We start from the raw sequence: 18,469 nt of genomic DNA on the forward strand, positions 1-18,469 counted from the left end.
ACTTCCGCGCATGGCATACTGGGAGTTGTAGTCTATGGCGGGCGAGGGCGGCATGGCAGCTGCGCTCAGCGAGCGGCTGGGCCGGAGGCGCGCCCGGGCAGGAGGCCGCCCTCGCCCTTCAAAGTCCTCAGGTTGCCGCGGCCTTCCAGAAGACTGCTAGCTCCCGCTGGCCTCGCGCCCAGGCATCCCCGCTCCCCGTCCCGCAGTCGGTCCCCGCAGTGTTGCCGCTGGAAACGGGGACCCAGGGAACCCCAAGAGCCCCCGCCCAGGCCCTGCTCCGGCGAGACGCAGCCCGCAGCCGCCCTCGGCATCCCGGGAAAAAACACTTGGTAGACTGGCACAGGGTGTCCTCATCCTGCTGGGATCTCGCTTTAGAGTGAAAGGCAGGAGGATGGAGGAGGCTGCGGGGAAAAGAATAAACGAACGACACAAGGCGGAAGTCCAATAAAACTATGTTTATAAATAAAAACAAGGACATTGGTGTTGTTTTTATAAAACCCAGTGGGTAGGGCAGGGCAAGGGGGGAGCAGTGGCCAGGGAGGCTACTGGGGACAGTGACTCCAGCGGGTTGAGGGAAGGAGAGGCTTCAGGGAGTCAGGGAGATGAACTGATGGTTCGTGAGAGCTGGAAGGGGGGCTGCAGGGGCAGTGCAGACTCCCAGAGAGCAAAATACAATTCAACTCCATCGTATAAAAACCGCAAACACAAGAAAGACCAAAGGAGGCAACGCTTATGGAGAAAGCCACGATGTGGCAGCAGGAGAGGGCGCCGGGGCGCCAGCACCAAGAGCAGCAGAGCGTGTCCATACTGTACCGTGCTTGGCCCTGGGCGTGGGGAAAGGGCTGCCCCAGCCCTGGGCATGTCTCCGAGTACCCAGAAGTGGAAGGAAGAAAGGCAAGGAGCACTGGAGCAAACAGACTCAACTGTCCCAGCACAGCTGTGGGCACTGAACCCAGAGGCCATGGTTCAGACTGCAGTCTCATCCCTGGAGAGCTCGTGTTGCCACCAGGCACTGCTCATAGCCCAGAGGGAGTGGGGCTGTCCCAGAGGTTTGTCCCTCCTAGCAGCCAGGCCAGCAGCCCTGGGCAGAGGAGGACACGGACTCAGGCCCTTCAGAGGGCAAATAGAGAGTACCTCCACGGTTCTCCAAAGCATGGAAGTGAACAAGTTGTGCCCCACCCTCACCTTCTAACTCCGTTCAGGCCCCTGAAAGTATCACACAGCTGAGCAGCAGCGCGACAGCAGGAGGGAGAAGGCCACAGCTGCCACTGCCAGCCCCAGGAATGGGACAGCCCCTACAAACAAGACAGGCAGCAGCACATTGCAGGTGGGAGGGCAAAGATGGGGATGGAAGGAGCAGAGCTCTGCCCTCAAATTCCCTCAAAGAACCCCAGGGCAGGTGTAGGGCACTGAGTCACACAAGAGACTCTGCACAGGCAATCACCACCCCCCTGGGCTGGATGCAGAGGTACAGCCCCAGCCCTAAGGCCTGGCCAAGGTGGAGGAGGGTCCGGCCACGGGGCAGTGTCAGGCTCAGACCTGGCCCAATATATGGGCAAGAGAAGGGAGGCAAGAGGGAAGTGGCAGCATTTCTCCACTCCCTGGAGGCACTGAAGCCCTGGAACATTCATGCATTAGCCAAAAGGCAACTACAACGGGATTTAAAATACATATATAAGGCTGGTCCCTGCTCCCCTCTCAGGGCTGTGGGAAGGGCAGGGCATCTTCCACGAGGGGGAGGAAAGAAGCCATCTTCAGCGCCATGCGTGCCCAGCGCCCCTGGAGCTCCGTGTCCTGCTGTCGGGCCACGCCACGCTCCAGCTCTCCCCCCCATGGGCGGCAGGCTCAGAGAAAGTCAAACACCCCGTAATTCTTTGCTGCTTGATAGAAGAAACACAAAAGGGTGAAAAGAAAGAAAAGATGTTTAGGGTGGAAAGACTAAGGCAGCAGTGACACACGGGCAAGCAGCACAGGGTGCTGGGACGGATGCAGATTAATGGGGTTAGAGAGGATGGCAGGAGGGAATTACCATCGGCAATACACAAGTCTGGTGGTGGGATGGGCTGACAGCACCCAGCAGGACTGCCAGGCCTGTCCACCCCGCTCCAGGAGGGATTAGAATCAAGGTTTAGTTCCATTTATTATTTTTTTCCCTTTTTTCTTTTCGTTATCAAGACAAAAAAAAAAAAAGAAACAACAACAAAAAAAAACCCCAAAAAACAAGGGGTGAAGCCAGGGCTGGTCCTAGGAAACAAACGACAGGGATAGAAGGGGAAAGGAGGGACAGCAGACAGACAGGGGATGGGCGCTTCACATTACATCCACAAAGAACTCACTGGGGTTGCCCATGGCCATTCGGAAGGACTGTCTACTGGCTGTCAGTTCGGGGGGCACAGAGGCCAGGTCTCGGCCTGGCGGCGCCCCGGGGGGCCCCATGGCTGACGGCGGTGGAGGCATCAGCAACATGGGGGGGCTGAAGAGAGGGGGAAGGCCGGGCGGCCCGTAGGACTGCTGGCTGTGGTGGCTGCGGATGCTGTGAGCCAGGGAGTGCTGGCTGCGCTGGCTGTGCTGGCTGGCCGGCACCGAGCGCTCGCTGGCCGCACGCTCGCGCCGCATGCTGCTCCTCGTGGTGTGGTCTGACTCGCTCCCGCTGCCGCCTGACTTGGACTCCCCGGTCTTCTCTCTCTCCTTCCTCCTCTCGCTGCCACTGCGATTGGAGCCGCTGCTCCGGCTCCCTGCAAAGCACACGAGGCACGGTTAGGCACCAGCTTGGACAAGTCAAGAAGAAGCGATGGATGCTCCTCTAGCCAAGGGAGGACTGCAGGACACTCTGGCACAGCCAGGCCCCAGCAAGTCAGTGCTCTCAATCTCCCTTCAGCAGCAAGTTGCACAGCCCTTCCAAGAAGGCTTCTGCCCTAGCTTCCCTCGCATAGGGCCTTGCCTAAGCAGCCGTTTCCTGCTGCTGCCCTGTACTGAACAGGACTTCTGCCCACCTGCAAGCATATTTTAGTCCTTTTCACTCACCTTCACTGTGCTGACTGCCTGCACTGCCCCCTCCGTAGCTGTAGCCTGGGTCTGGGAAGCCAGGATGGGGGTTGTATGGATGAGGCGGTGGATACTGGTATGGGAAAGCCATGGGCCAGGGTGCGGCTCCTGGGTGTGGGAGCGGAGCCAAAGTGTCCTGATCAGAAGCACCACTGGAGCCATCATGATCATGAAGAGACAGATTAGCCATGTCTGCAAGAAAGCCGAGAACAGAGGTTAATCCAAGCAGAAAAACAACCACATGTGGTGATGTAGCTTTCTGTCCATTCTTGCTGATGGACAAGGACAGGATATGCAAGGAGACACAAGAGGTTGGCACTCTCTCTGTTAGTCAATGTCACCATTTGTGCTTTCTGGCTCAACAACTGCTGGGCTGTGGGAGTCCAAGCTGCCTCTCTAATACAGAGACCAGCATGGTGGGAAAGGACCACATCAGAGATACAGCTCACCTCGTCAATTTCTTCCCCCATAGTATTTGAGCAGAACCCAGTTACTTGAGCACCAACCCCTTGGCAGCACTGAAATTCAGAGTCTGGAGAAAAGTCAGTAAAGACTGACTCTGCTATGAGTGCCCAGGAGAAAAGATCACAGAGCAGCTGACACTGACAATGCTGCTTCCAACTTTACTACCTCAGCAGCAGGACAAGAGAGCTAGGATATTCTACATCACTCCCTTAACAGGATCTGTACAACAAGGGGCCCAGCCTGATGGCAATCGCTGTAGGCATGTCCCCATGGTGTCAGCAGGGCTCTGCAGGACCACTACCCCTCCATTCACTCCCTCCCACCCATGCCACATACTTCCACAGAGGTCCCCGAAGATGTAATAGCACTGCTCCGAGAAGGTGATCTTGTTCACGGTGTGTCGGATGTAGCCAGCCTTCAGCAGATTGCTGGCATATTTGCGGGACTCACGGCGGTCCGTAAAGCCCTCCACATGGTGATAGAGCCAATCCACCACATCTGAACCTGCCACCAAATACAGAGGTACATTTAGCAAGAGAGAGGAAGATGGCGACCTTTAAGGCACTGAGCCACACTGGAGCAAAGAAAAAGTGGGTCAAAAGGTTCAATTTGTGACTCTAGTCAACAGTTTATGGTGACAAAGATGCTCCCTTGGACATCAGTTTGAGAACAGGCCACCCATTCCCCAGTTCCCGCCTCTGCTGCAGGCAGCATGGTCTCTTACCAATGAAAGCATTGGGGATGGTGATCTTCAGCCACATGCGGTCACGCACCTCGAGGCCTGACTCTGGTGAGGCCATGGCTTTGACAATGGTGGCCATGTCACTGTGGATGGACAGGTGAAAGTCATCGAGGCCTGTGGTGTGGATGAAGGAAGGTAAGCAGAGGTGAGAGAGGACAGGAGAGATAAGAGGGTCACATGGAAGCATCACAAACGGGAGGAATGGGCCAGGGAACAATACATTGCAGACAGCCTTGGGGTACACGCTGTGTAACCCCCTTCCAGCCTTCCCATGTTATCCTTCATGTCAGCCCTTCCTTCTTGGGCAAAGCCCAGTCAAGAGACACAAACTTAAAACAAACTCCTGGTTTGTTGCCTCACCCAAGCTCTCCAGGCCCTTGCTTCAGGGCTTTATATACCAAATCACCCCAAACCTTCAGAAAGCAACCAAAAGCCCTGTGCTCAGCAAGACCCTGCCCCATGACAAGGCTCTTTGCTGTCAGCTGCCTCCTCTATCCTGTTCTATCTGCTGTCTGGGAGGAGCTCTCAATTGCTCCAGGGACATGCTGAATCCCTCCGGCTCCACACTCTCAGCAGCTAATCCCTGGCTGGTGTGAACCTTTCCTCTACACCTGCCAGAGCTCATGATTGCACCTAGGCTCCTCTACTCTCCTCACACAGAAGGCTGAATAAGGTGATATTAATTCTCCCAAGCAGAACTTCCACTGATCAAAGGGCTGGCCCAGCGAGAGCTGCCTCCCTCCCAGTCCCTTGGCAGGGCAGACTTGGCCCATCCCAGCTGTCCCCAGGCAGATGTATTGCTCCCTTCACAGCATAGTGAAGGTGAGAAGGCCGTGCAGCGGGTGCAGCACGGAGGCACAAGGACTTACGTTCGGTCTCTGGGATGGAGCTGGTGATGGAGGAGCTGGTGGAAGTGATTGTGCTCATGGATGGACTCATACCGTACGCTGGGTAGGTGCCAGTCATCGCTGCCGTGTGAGACACCCAGGCTGCCGGGTCGATGGGCCGGATGGGCTCACCTGCAATGAAGAAAGAGTCAGTCAGTAGCTGTGAGACAATATCACCTCATCAAAACAACCTCTGGGGAGGGACAGGGACTCAGTACAGCCCATTCCATCCACAGTATTTGCCGGGACTCACCCGGATCGGAGCATGGAGAGTCTGGCCCAGCCCAGATCCGCTGGGGAGCAACTGGGAGAGAAAGAAGAGAGGGAGGGTCAGCAGGAGAGGTGCAGAGGGAGAGATCCCCCTATGGCTTAAGCGGGGTTTCTCTTTCCTCTGGCGCCCCGAGCAAGTGACCTCCCTTCCCCAGTGAAACGCGTCCCCAGCGTGATGTGGGAAGGAGGGCTGGGCTTATGGGCATTTTGGTTTGGGAATGGGATATAGCAGCCTCCTAAAAGGAGAGCTGAAACCTGATCAAACCCCAATTCAGTTCCCCATGGAGTCACACACACACAGGGGAGGAACAAGACAACAACCAAGTAAGTGCTTAAGGCAGGGCTCTCACATGAGGTGGGCACCAGCGCTAAGGGTGGGTCAGCTATCCACTTACTCCTGGGTAACGAGAAGCAGCCCCGCGGACTGGGGTCCCAGCACTTTGCCACGGTCAGGGTGATGGGCCTGCAACAAAAAAGTGAGAGTTAGAACCAGAGTACACTAATGCATACCCTTTCATGATGGGTAGATGCTGTGTGCCAGCTCTCTCCTGGGAGACAGGGAGAAGCTGCCAGTAAAGTGATCTTGCTCCCCTCCAGCTATGGGTCTCCCTAATGACAGGAACAAAGTGATGTGACCCTGTTGAGGGTTGCTGATGACCCAAATAGAATCACAGAATCACAGTATAGCTTGTTTTGGAAAGGATCTTTAAAGGTCATCTAGTGCAATTGCCCTGCAATGAGCAGCAACTCAGCATCCCCACAAAAAAGGGGCACAGACCCCAATTCTCTGCAATTCTGTTGGCTGCAGTTCTTGTATTGGACAAGAAAACTCAGGAATCAAAGCAATACCAAAACCTTATGTTCTGAGCTTCTGCAGAGGCACTGGCAGAGGTGGCTGGAAGATACAACTCACACACCCCAACCACAAACTGTGCAGATGTCCCTGGATGGAAGGAACAGCCCAAGTACTCACCCCGGCTTGTGCACAATCTCCCTCAGCACCCGCACAGCATCATCGTTGCTCATGTTCTCAAAGTTGATGTCATTTACCTGCAAACAACACGAAGAGGTGAATCCCAGAGATGTGACCAGAGGCCGAGGTCCCCACTCAGCTCAGCAATGACTCAGCTTCCCTCTTCCAAGCACATCTTCCTGGGTTTGACCTGCCAAAGTTCTCAGGGAGGCTTCTAGGTCTTTCATTACTGCTTTCCCAGGCCCAAAGATGGAGATATGTGGGTGTGAAGTACCTGCAAGAGCATGTCTCCTGGCTCAATCCTGCCATCAGCTGCCACAGCACCTCCCTTCATGATAGAGCCAATGTAAATGCCTCCATCCCCACGCTCATTGCTCTGTCCCACAATAGAAATGCCCAGAAAGTTGTATTTCTCTGCAGGAATGGAAAGAGAAAGAAGTAAGTCACCCCAAAGCATCAGGCACAAGCAGACCTGCCCTCAGTAAAACCACATCCCAATGAGGGTGATTTGCACCCTTGTCCCAGAGAGATGTCCTGGGACACACAAACTCTTGAGAGACAATTTCTACAAGAGAAGCCAATCTCCTACAAAATCCATCTCCTCACTCCTCCTCCATGCGTTCTCTTTCTCCCCTCCCCGGGTCCCTCTCCATGACCCAATCTCCCTCTGGAAGGACTACAGGTTCCAGGCACACCTCTCACTCACCCATATTCAGCGTGACCGTGATGATGTTCAGGGACATGGTGGAATCTGTGATGCTGCTGAAGGACGAGGACTGAAACATAAGCGAAACATGAGATGTCCTCCTGTGCCTCAGTAACATTCCCAGCCCTAGCTTCCTTCACTTGTCCTGTCCTTCCTGCCCCTCCTTGTGGCACCACAACCACCACCCACAAGTCTAGTCTTATGCAGGGAGCTTTGCAGAGTCAGAGAAAAGCCATGGTCCTTATGACCTCTCTACAGCTGGGACAAGGTCTGTGGTCCTAGCTCTTGAGGCTACACTGACTTGGAAAAGGTTCATAGCACTTTTTGAAGTCTCAGCACTTGGACACTAATCCGAAGCCATGCCCACAGCAAGAACAGCTGAATCCCTGAGAGCCCACCCTGGCCTGCACTGCCCCCCCAGGATACCCAGCCCCTCCCTGGGTACCCGCTCAATGCGTGGAGCCTTCTGTTTCCGCCGGCGTCGCTTGTGCCTCCTCATTAGACGGGAAGCACTGCTTTGCTCTGTTGAACTGCTAAACCTGCAGGCAAAAGCAGGAGTCAGCTCTTCTGCTGCCATAGTGGTGGCTCTGGTAGCAAGAGAGCCAGGGAATAGAGGAGTGCAGGGGCAGAGGGGAGAACATGTACATGGAGGACAGACAATGGCAGAGGGGTCTGCTGGGTGAGACAGAAGCAGGTCTGAGCCCAGGACTACTGTGCTCTACAAAGACATCTCTGTCTTCTGGGAGTCAGGGGGAAATTAGTGTTTTCCTAAGACCCAAGCTCTCCTACCTGCTGGTGGAGTCATCCTCATCTGAATCGAAGAAGCTGGTGGTCTCCAGCTCGCTGCTCATGAGTGTGGAGGAGCTCTCGTACCCACCCAGGTCTCGGCGCCGCTCTCCCTTCACTGTCCCATTCACCCTGGGTGCTGTGAAAAGACAAGGCTCAGTGGGCTTGAGACAAGCCCTTCCCCGATGCAGGACTCATAGCAACCTCCTCAGAGCAAATCTAGGCATCAGTCAATCCCATCTAGTGCCAAATAACTCCCAGTCTATCCTGGGATCAGATCCATCCCCGATGGCATACCTCCTCTATCACTACACAATGGGGAAGAGGCTGATGGGCCAGTAGGAGCAATGCTGCTAAACCTGTGGAAGACTTGCAGCTCTTTCCTTGGTAGAGGAAGAAGCAGCACATGGGGCAAGGGCAAAGCTCATTCTGCTTCTCAGCTGAGAAGATAGGCACAGCTGCCTCCTGCTCTTGGGGCTTCTTTAGGAGATATCTCCTTTGACTCCAAAGGGTTTAACACCAAGCTCTGATGTAAGGCAGGTCCTGCCTCCAATGTGAGGCTATGGCCCTTCTAAAAGCCAGAGAATAGCTCTCCTGGGCTTGGAAGGTTCTGCAGAGCAGAGAAAGCAGCCCCAAGTCTGGAGCTGGTGCTGCCACCATGCCCCAGCCATGCCCTTGCAGAGCTCTCACCATGTCACCAACACTCACCATGCTCAGGCCCATCTGTTCGACGAGGTCGCTCCCTCTGCGATGACACCACTGAGTCTGTCTCTGTCTCATTGTCCAAGTTTTCCCGGCTCCCCCCAGTGTTAGGGCTGTGATGAGATAAAAGCAACAAATATGTTCAACAGGGAACAACCTGACAAGACTTTCTCTGCCTCTGTCCTGAACAACACAAGGCTCCAGCCATCAGCTGTCTCCTTCTTGAGGTACAGGAACTACCATAGCACATCTATAACTTCAGGGCAAAGGACTGGAGATGCTGTGCTGGCTCTTTTGCTGCATTATTTTCAGCATGCCCTTATTTGTTTAATAATGCAGCTCCACTTGAAATCTGCTCCCAGCCCCACTCTCCTCCCCTCTTGCTGGCTGTCATCACTGACAATTTGGTTAAGAGTGTCCCAGCCTGGTCTGGGATATTGGTCTGGATTACAACAAATGCACAATGTGTCCCTTGGAAACCAGAACAGATGTCCATGTAACTTACTGGAAAGAGGGGGGCCTGGAGTCTCCAATTCCTCCTGTGCGCTCCATGGAGGGTGGCAGCTCTGTCTGGTTATCAGCACAGACTGAGCCAGCATCTGAATGGGAACCCTCTGCAGACACCAGCTGGAGGGATGAGAGACAGAAAAGGAAACTGAGAAAACATTTATAAGAGTGGCCAAAGGAGCTGGCCAAAAGCCTGCTTAGCCAAGGATCTCATTTCTGGAAGCTGGCAACAGCAGATGCCCAGGAGCAGATATGGAACAGGCCAAGCATGTAGCAACATTTCCCCCCAATGCCTTCCCAGACACTGGCTATTTGTGGTTCAGGAATTCCTGATCCAGCAGTGAAGCCCAGTGGGTGACAGCTGTGCTTGGACACTCTGACATCACCTGCACACTCACACCACATACCCAGGTAACCGTCAGCACATATCCTGCAGCAGGGATTGGATTTCCTCAGTTCTCAGACTAGAAAAGACAGTTACAAGTCATTCCTTTCCTCAGCTCTAGCAGCCTCTACACTTCTGCCTTCAAGCTCTGAGACCTAGCAGGAGTGTCACCTTCCCAACCCTCAGAAGCTGGGGATAACAGAGCTCAGGGCCAAGGCTGGCTTTGAAACAGACTCTTGAAACAGGCTCTTTTTCTGGCTTCCATATGTACTTTGCAAACTTCCAGGCTGTGTTCAGCCAATCTCTGGGATGCTCAGTGAATTCCCCAGTGCAGAAATTCAAAGAAAGGGTTAAACCCTAGAGAATCTTTATACCAGCTGTGGGGAGCCCAGGGACACAAACACACCATGATTCTGGCTCTATAATAAACCATCAATTTCAGGGCTCAGGGAATGAGCTGGAGACTCTCCCAGGGGCCACAGGCTCACCAGTGGAATGAAACAGAGAATAGCCTAAATGAGCTGTTCCCCAATATTGCTCCCTGTCCAGATTTGCACTCTCCCTTACTTTCAAGCTGTAATGAACTGGGCTAATCCCAATAGTGCCAAGCAACAAAGCAACAAAAAGGCTCTTTCTTGAAAGAGGCATTCAGGACCTCCAGTGCACACAGAATCACTAGGTTGGAAGAGATCTTCAAAATCATTGAGTCCAACTCAAGATCATCGAGTCCAACTTGATTGAGCAAAGATGACAGAGCCCAGAATGGATCTAACAGACTCGAGGGACATCCACTGTTGCTCAGGACAAAAGAAACATGAAACACAGGCTGAAAAATGCTGATAGCTGCTGTCCAAACCATAATACCCACTGTAAATTCAGAGGCAGTGCTACTGCTTGTTGATGAGGGAACCACATCTGCATGGAGCCAAGAGCAGATGCCAACTCAGATGCTAGAAGCACACTCATTTATACATGTCTTCAGTGCTTCCCAGCATTACTCATAAAAGAGCTGTGCTCTGCCCATTTTCAGAAACCAGGGAAGCCCTCATAAGGGGGGGATGGACCTCACAGATCATCATTAGTGTAGCAGATGAGATGTCTACTGCCAGAGACACTGGTAACAGAGATAGTAGCTCGGACAAGGAAGACAGGGCAGCCTTGAAAAAGGCAGAGCCATGGCAGCAGACAGGGCAGAGAGCAGCCTCAGGTGTCAAAAGCTGCAGAGCCCGTCCCACAAGCCCCAGGACAAGCCTGACGGCTCCTGCTCTCACAACTGTCTAACCAGCTCTTGTCTCACGCTCAGGTCAGCTTCTCCTCTCTTCAGCAAGCCTCAGGCAAAGCCTGGCTCTGCTCCTGGCACCTTCCTGGTGACTTGTCTTCCCAGGACACATCCCCCTCCCTAAGGGCCACATCCCTACTCTGGTAGCCACTGCCGGGAGCACAGAGTAGAGAAGATGCTGGAAGCGGCCAGCATTGCCTAGGGAAAAGTCATATAACACTTCATGCTTGAAAATCTGAAGCAAATGATGAAAAACATCAAGCAAATAGATCTGGACAGAGGGAACTAGCCACAGGCAGCTGTCAAACAGCAGTGAGGAGAGTTGAGGAGGTGCTCCCAAGCAGGAGGGATTGATGCTATCTTCCTCTAACACTCCCAAGGCTGGGATTTCCTCCCAGGAAGGTTTTGATAACCATCCTGCACTTTTCCTGCCTCTTACACTGTCAGGAAATACTCACTTGGATTCAAGCCCCGTCTTTCCCTGTTGTTAAAATTAGTCCTGAGTTCCTAAAATAGCATCATCCCTGCCTGTCTGTTAGAAACAGCAAAGTAAGTGCTCCCCTCTCAGCCCCCAAACCACCCATGGACTAGGAGACTCTCAGCAGAGATAGAAAAAGGGGTTATGAGGTGTACAAAGGCCTCTGAGACTGCCACTACTTTTATGCACAAGAGCTGGTAGTGATGCTCACTTTGGGCACAGTACCCTGCAAGAATCCAGCCCAGCAGAGCAGCAGCATGCTGGTCACACCAGACAGACCCACACCAGCACCACTCACACTGAATAACCAGATAGCTCCTACAAGGAAAGCCAGCAGCTGCATGGATACATGGATCATGAGGAAAAGCACACCAGATTAAAAATGAGCACTGGAATGGATTTAGAGATTCTGGGATTCCCCATTGGACAGGTGAAAGCAAAAAGCTGCTGGAAAGGGTGGGGTGGGGAGACATCATGGGGCAGATGCAGCAGCAGCGGGATGGATGGATGGATGGGTGGATGGATGGATGGATGGGTGGATGGGTGGATGGATGGGTGGATGGATGGGTGGGTGGATGGGTGGGTGGATGGGTGGGTGGATGGGTGGGTGGATGGGTGGGTGGATGGGTGGGTGGATGGGTGGGTGGATGGGTGGGTGGATGGGTGGGTGGATGGGTGGGTGGATGGGTGGATGGATGGAATGTGTGGTGGCCAAGAGCTGGACACGGGCTGTTTTCCGGAGGGCCTGGCTGACCGCTAGAGGGAGGATGGCAGGCGTCCTGCCTGGCTCTTTGTGCAGGAGCCCAGCACAGCCTTTCCTCCCTGCTCCAGCCTGCACCCTGCTCCCCTGCCTGGAATCCCAGCGGCAGCTGTGTTGGCAGTGGGGTACCTGCCTGCCCCTGTCACTGTTTGGTGCAGGGATAGAAACAGAACTAGGTCTGATCTAGCCTGATTTGCTGAGGATTTTTACTGTTCAGGGTCTGTTTTGAGGCATCTGGAAAAAGGCACTTGAGTCTTGGCTTTGCTCCTGGTATAGATCCACACACCTCAGCAGCACAAACTGCAGCTCAGCAGAGAGAAAACTGGATGACGTGCTGTATAGACTCTCCCTCCACTAACAGAGGGTCCCTGTGGGGACAGAGGGAAGGCAGCATGCGAGCAGGGAGCAGAGCATGTGCATGGCATGGTACTGAAGGAAAAGCTTGTCCTGCAGCTGCCCAGGCAGTACCTTTAGTCTTCAGGGCAGTCAAATCCAGTCCACTTCACCAGCACTAAAGTCACTTTAAGCCCTTTGCGCCAGTCACTGGAGTGGGACTTTCCTTGGAAAGCTTGACCCTGCCATAGGGGCACAGGGGTTATGCTATGGACAGGCCACAGCCATGATCTCTGCTAGGCATCTGTTACCAAGAGATCTTCGTAGAGGTATCCCACATCTTCCCTGGCACAGGAGACCCAGCATGACAGAGGCCCCTCTCCAGCTGAGGGACTGGAGTGTGGGGACCCAGCTCATCAGCTTTGTGAGCAGCCAGCACACCAACAGTACTGAGCAGCCCCTGTGCCTCACTTGGCATTCCACATTTTCAGAGAGGGCACAAACAGGCTGAGATACCCCAAAGCAAGGGGCTTGCTTACCCACGACACCACCCGGCCATTGAAGCAGGGAAGCTTGGCATTGTCATCCGAGATCTCTTCTTTCACCACCCTGCAGAGGGGAGAGGAGGCAGTCAGAGATAGGACTTCAAAGGAAAAGGAAACTTTGACAGATGGGTATTTGAACCCAGCATCAGGCAGCCCAGGCTTGGGGATGGAGCAGGAGAGGACTAGCAGCTCTCTCCTGCTGTCAAGCCACAGATTCCTATGCCCACAGCCATGACTGGCAGCCTGAAGAGGAGCCAAAGACAGAATAGCCTATGTTCATACAGCTGGTTCACCCCCCCGTTCACATTTTAATCAGTAAAATCAAAATTCAGGTGCATATCATAGAATCATAGAATTGTTTAGGTTGGAAATGACCTTTAAGATCATCAAGTCCAACCATTACTCAAGCACTGCCAAGGCCACCACCAAACCATGTCCCCAAGTGCCACAACTATGCAACTCTTAAATACTTTCAGGGATAATAACTCCACCATCCTCCCAGGCAGCCTGTTTCAGTGCTTGACCCTTTTGGTGAAGAAATGTTCCTAATGTCCAATGTAAACCTCCCCTGGCACAACTTGAGGCAATTTCCTCACATTGCTTCCTATTTGGGAGAAGAGACCAATACCCACCTGGATATAGCCTCCTCTCAGGGAGCTGTAGAGAGTGATAAGGTTCCCCATCAGCCTCCTTTTCTCCAGGCTAAACACCACCAGCTCCATCAGTTGCTTTTCACAGGACTTGTGCTCCAGACCCTTCCCCAGTTCTGTTGCCCTTCTCTGGACTCACTCCAGCACCTCAATGTCTGTCTTGTAGGGAGGGGCCCAAAAGGTACAAAGTGTGACCTCCCCAGTCTCAAGTACAGGGGACAATCACTGCCCTGGTCCTGCTGTCCACACTACTGCTGACACAACCCAGGATGCCACTGACTTTCTTGGCCACCTGAGCACATATTGCCTCATGTTCAGCCACTGCCAACCAGCACTCCCAGGTCCATTCCTACCAGGCAGCTTTCTCCAGCCTGCAGAGTGTGTGGCGTTGTCACCCAGGTGTAGAACTGAGCACTTGGCTCTGTCAAACATACAACTGGCCTTGGCCCGTCAATCCAGACTGTCCAGATCTCTCTGCAGAGCCATCCTACCCTCCAGCACATCAACACTCCCACCCCCAACTTAGTCATCTGTGAACTGAGTGTGCCCTCAATCCCCATGACCAGATCACTCATAAAGATATTAAACAGGACTGGTCCCAGTATTGAGCCCTGAGGAACACCACTGTGAGCAGCCAATGGATGTAGCTCTATTCCTGACAACCTCCTGGGACCAACCATCCAGTTTTCTACCCAGGGAACAGTGCACTTGTCCAAGCCATGAGCAGCCAATTACTCCTGGAGAATGCTGTGGGAAATAGTATCAAAAGCTTTACTAAAGCCCAGATAGATAACAACCACAGCCTTGCCTTCATTAACTGTGCCACATTGTCACAGGAGATCAGGTTGGTCAAGCAGGACCTGCCTTTCCAAAACCCATGATAGCTGGGTCTGATTGCCTGGCTATTCTGTACATGCCCCATGATGGCCATGTACACAAGATAATCTGCCCCATGACCTTTCCTGGCACTGAAATCAGGCTGACAGGTATGTAGCTCCCTTGGATTCTCTTTCTGGCTCTCCTTGTAGATGGGTACCACATTCACCAACTTCCAGTCACCTGGAACCTCCCTGGTTGACCAACACTGCTGGTAAATGAGTGACTCATTGAGCACTTGACCAGCTCCCAGTATCCTTGGGTGGATCCCACCTGAACCTGTAGACTTTTGTGTGTCTTAAGGGGCATAGCAGGTTGCTGACCATTTCATCTTGGATTACAAGGGCTTCATTCTGCTGCCTGTCCCCATCTCCCAGCTCAGAGGGCTGGGCACCCTGAGAACAGCTGATCTTGCTATTAAAGACTGAGCCAAAGAAGACATTAAGTACCCCAGCCATTTCCTTACCCTTTGTCACTGTTTCCCCTCACATCCAATAAAGGATGGACATTCTCCTTGGCCCTCATTTTGCTGCTGACACTATTTGTAAAAACATTTTAATTGTCTTTAACTGGAGTAGCCAACTAAGTTCCAGCTGGGCTTTGGCCTTTCTAGTTCTTCCTGCATAACCTCATAACATCCTTGTGGCACTCCTGAGTTGCCTCTCCCTTCTTCCAAACATAAAGTACTTTATTTTTTCCTGAGTTTGAGCCAAAGCTCCCTGCTCAGTCAGTCCATTCTTCTTCCCCACTGGCTTGTCTTTCAAGCACATAGGGACAGCATGCTCCTGAATCCTTTAGATTTCCTTCTTGAAGAACATCCAGCCTTCCCGGGCCCCTTCACCCTTCAGGACTGCCTCTCAAGGGACTCAGTCAACCAAGTCCCTAACCAGAACAAAGTCTGCCTTCTGCAAGTCCAAGGTAGTAGTCCTGCTGATCCCCCTCCTTACTACTCTGAGAACCAAAAACTCTTACCATGTTGTGATTGGTGTTCACAAGGTGGCCTCCAGCCATCAATCACCCACCAGTTCTCTGTTCACAAACAACAGGTCCAGTGCATGCCTTCCCCAGCTGGCTCCCCCACCCACTGTATCTGGAAGTTCTTCCACACACTCCAGCAACCTCCCAGACAGTTTCTCTGTATTGTATTTCCAGCAGACATATTTCTACCAGCTTGCTTATTTCTAAAGAAATACATAATTTAAGGCTCTTTATAATGATCTGAAAGACTCACAAACTATGCCAGAGATTTCTAATAGATGAAAGTGAAATACATTAAACATGCTGCCTACCAAATGATACTGTTGCTTTTTAATTACTTACATAATACTTCAATATCACTTCAAGCTTTATAGTTGTGCCATAATGTCATGTCCCTGCATTACACAAACAGCTACATTATTATCACCCTTCACAGTGAAAGAAGCACTAACTTTGTTTTTTTTCCCAGGAGTTAAAAAAACAAAACAAAACAAACATACAAAAATAAATAAACAAGCAAAAAACCCCACCAGTTTGCTTTGGAGAAAGTTTACTTTTTAAAAAATTTTAAATATCACTGGACCCCTAAATACTTGTTCAACAGAGAATCTATAATCAAAACAACTTGTGAATTCAAAAGATTCAATTACTATTATCTTTGATAAATCAAATACCAAAATAGGCTTTAAAAAGCTAATTTCCTTTTCTACCCAATGACAACATTTTAAGCACTCTTATTTGATACAAAGATATATTACAATTAGTTTGTGATACTATATTCCCCCTTCCAAGTTATATCTAAGGTAGCTTGACACATATTATGCTTAAAACATGAAGTAACTAAATAGTGACTAAATCATGTGTGGGGGAGAAAAAGTCCAACAAAAAAAGAACAAAGTAAAGACTGGGAAACCAAGAGAAATTATGTATTAAAAGTAAGTAGATTATAAGTATCTAACATTACTCAGAAGTGGAATCTTATCAACAGCTCTGAAGGGTCCCCAAGCCAGTCCCCAACTCACGGAGAATCGAAGAGGATGCAAAGGTGGGATACAGAGCTGTGACCCATTGGCCCGGGGTGCCATCAAGTCACAGCACACTGGGGCTTGGAGAAACAGGTGCTCTGGGCTCCTGGCTGCGCTCCCTGGTGCGCCAACAGCTGCCCCCAAAAACAGGACACGAGGCTTGCCAGCACTCCCAAGGCATCAGCAAAAGGCAAATGAACAGTGCTGGAAGCCCAGACCTGGGGAGCAGGCTCACTCCACCCCACCAGCCCCACTGGTTACACCGGTGTCACACAGGCTCAGCAAAGGGCTGTCCCACGGGGTGACAGGCAGCACGCTGCCAGGCCTTTGCTGGCACTCACAATCCCTGACAAAACTGGAGAGCCAGCAAAGGGACTGCACAAAGGCTACCCATCCCCAGAAGACACAGATGAGGAGGTCATGGTTTGAGCAGTCTAATCCACTCCCAGGATGTGTGTTAATTCCTCTGGTACAGATGGAGAAGCAGGAAAAGCAGGAAAGGAGCAGTGACGATGGATTAAAACCCTGCTAACTTAATGCTGCTTCAGCATGTCCTGTGCCAGCCTCTGCCCAAAGCCCCTGCAACTCAGATGAATGTCAGGTACAGGCAGTCCCCTTGGGACCCCGTGTGGTGCCCACACCAGCCTTTTCTACTGCAGGCAAGTTGTTGTCTTCTCACTTCTAAGTGCACACACACATGTACCCTGCCCTGGCTGCACTAGCATCCATTCATACTGTCGCCAGCAGCCTGGACTGCATCCAATTCCTAGAGAGAATTTCAGGCAGAGCCAATTTTCACTGCTACATGCTGCCTGCTCAGGGACACAGAGCCCTGCCTGTGGGTGAAGGGACAGGGTGATATATTTGCTGGGTCAAGGTGACCAACCGCTCAGCACAAGTCAACTATTCCACTTTCAGTGGGGACAGAGGAAACCAACCCCAAGACCCGCCCATTCAGCCTCAGCTGCAATGCCTAAAGGAGAACAAGCTCCCTCTGTCCTGAGAGCTGGTCCCTCCTCACTCTTATTACCCTGCGGCTGCCCCAGACATCCCAGGGGTCAGCTCCACCCCAGAGCAGTTTTCTCCCTCCTTCCACAGCCACTGTTTATCACCCAGATGCCAGAGCACAATGGATTATATATTTAGACTCTACAGGGCAAAAACTGATAGTGCTGAAGTCAGGCACATGCTGAGCAGGAATATCTCTGCAGCACTGCTCACATCTGTCACCCCTCACACCATCCCAGCTATTCGTGCCCTGCATTCCTTTCCAGCCTCAGCCTGAACTGCAGCCTTCCTCCTCCCACCTCTCAGCACTCTTCCAGTCACACTTCTCGCACGGACACGACCGCAGGTTCACGCGTCAGAAGCCACCGAGCGAGCAGCCTCTGGGGGAGCTGTGAGCAGTGCCACGTTTCTGCTCCGCGCTTGAACGGGGAGGCAGCCATGAGATTAACTCATCCCGCGGATGTGCCGGCAGAGAAAACCATCCTGTGAATGTGCTGGGAACAGCCCCCACCTGATAGGGTCTGAGCCCAGGAATCCTGAAAGAGCAGACCCAGAAGGAGTTCAGGCTGTCTCGGTTCTCACCAAGCCTTTCCTTTTCCCAGAGCCCAGGGAAAACATCTGCCTAAGGCTGATTTCAGAGGGACTGCTTTACTGTCAGGTTTTGAATGTTCCAACGTCCTGCTGGGGGCTGGGTGCAACACGACTTGAGAATGGTGGCCAGGAAAACCCCCATGTGGAGGCAACCCGAGCCTCGCCCAGGAGTGCGAGTCCAGGACCTTTGGTGCTGCTGCCCTGGCCAGAGAACTGCCCTGCAGCCGGGCACTAACCGGCCTCCTTCCCGTGCTGGGGCCAGCAGACATGCGAGGCCACGCTGCAGCTCAGCGCCTGGCCCGCAGGCCCAGCGCTCCCCGGCACTCATCTGCCTTGAATTTTCCAACAAAGAGACCTGCGGGAGGGAGGAAGGAGGGAGGGTTACAGGGGAGGCAGGCCGAGTGGGCGGATGATTCCACCGCCATCCCCAGTGACACGGGGCCAAGCCGGGGGAGCAGGAGGAGGAGGAAGAGGAGGA

At 52.6% G+C, this 18,469-nt stretch overlaps 1 protein-coding gene across 5 annotated transcripts in view; it reads right to left on the minus strand.

Moving 5' to 3' along the window:
* Positions 1 to 1,706: 1,706 nt before the first annotated feature.
* DVL3 (dishevelled segment polarity protein 3) overlaps positions 1,707 to 18,469 on the minus strand; it is a 32,748-nt gene continuing 15,985 nt past the window's right edge. Inside the window, exons 2-17 of one of the 5 annotated variants that reach the window (XM_079314764.1) lie at positions 12,858 to 12,927; positions 9,082 to 9,203; positions 8,583 to 8,689; positions 7,878 to 8,013; positions 7,534 to 7,627; positions 7,089 to 7,158; positions 6,657 to 6,796; positions 6,383 to 6,459; positions 5,805 to 5,872; positions 5,393 to 5,443; positions 5,122 to 5,271; positions 4,235 to 4,366; positions 3,847 to 4,014; positions 3,025 to 3,237; positions 2,337 to 2,735; positions 1,707 to 1,877 (exon numbers count right to left, since the gene is read on the minus strand). In XM_079314764.1, coding sequence (XP_079170890.1) covers positions 1,846 to 1,877; positions 2,337 to 2,735; positions 3,025 to 3,237; positions 3,847 to 4,014; positions 4,235 to 4,366; positions 5,122 to 5,271; positions 5,393 to 5,443; positions 5,805 to 5,872; positions 6,383 to 6,459; positions 6,657 to 6,796; positions 7,089 to 7,158; positions 7,534 to 7,627; positions 7,878 to 8,013; positions 8,583 to 8,689; positions 9,082 to 9,203; positions 12,858 to 12,927 — 2,029 coding nt within the window. In that variant the 3' untranslated portion in view covers positions 1,707 to 1,845. Of the gene's footprint in view, positions 1,878 to 2,121; positions 2,736 to 3,024; positions 3,238 to 3,846; positions 4,015 to 4,234; positions 4,367 to 5,121; positions 5,272 to 5,392; positions 5,444 to 5,804; positions 5,873 to 6,382; positions 6,460 to 6,656; positions 6,797 to 7,088; positions 7,159 to 7,533; positions 7,628 to 7,877; positions 8,014 to 8,582; positions 8,690 to 9,081; positions 9,204 to 12,453; positions 12,593 to 12,857; positions 12,928 to 18,469 lie in introns of those variants that run through there. The other 4 variants (XM_079314763.1, XM_079314761.1, XM_079314760.1 and 1 more) reach the window with 4 other exon arrangements.

This window comes from Erithacus rubecula (genome assembly GCF_903797595.1).
Source record: "Erithacus rubecula genome assembly, chromosome: 11".
NCBI classification, from domain to species: domain Eukaryota; kingdom Metazoa; phylum Chordata; class Aves; order Passeriformes; family Muscicapidae; genus Erithacus; species Erithacus rubecula.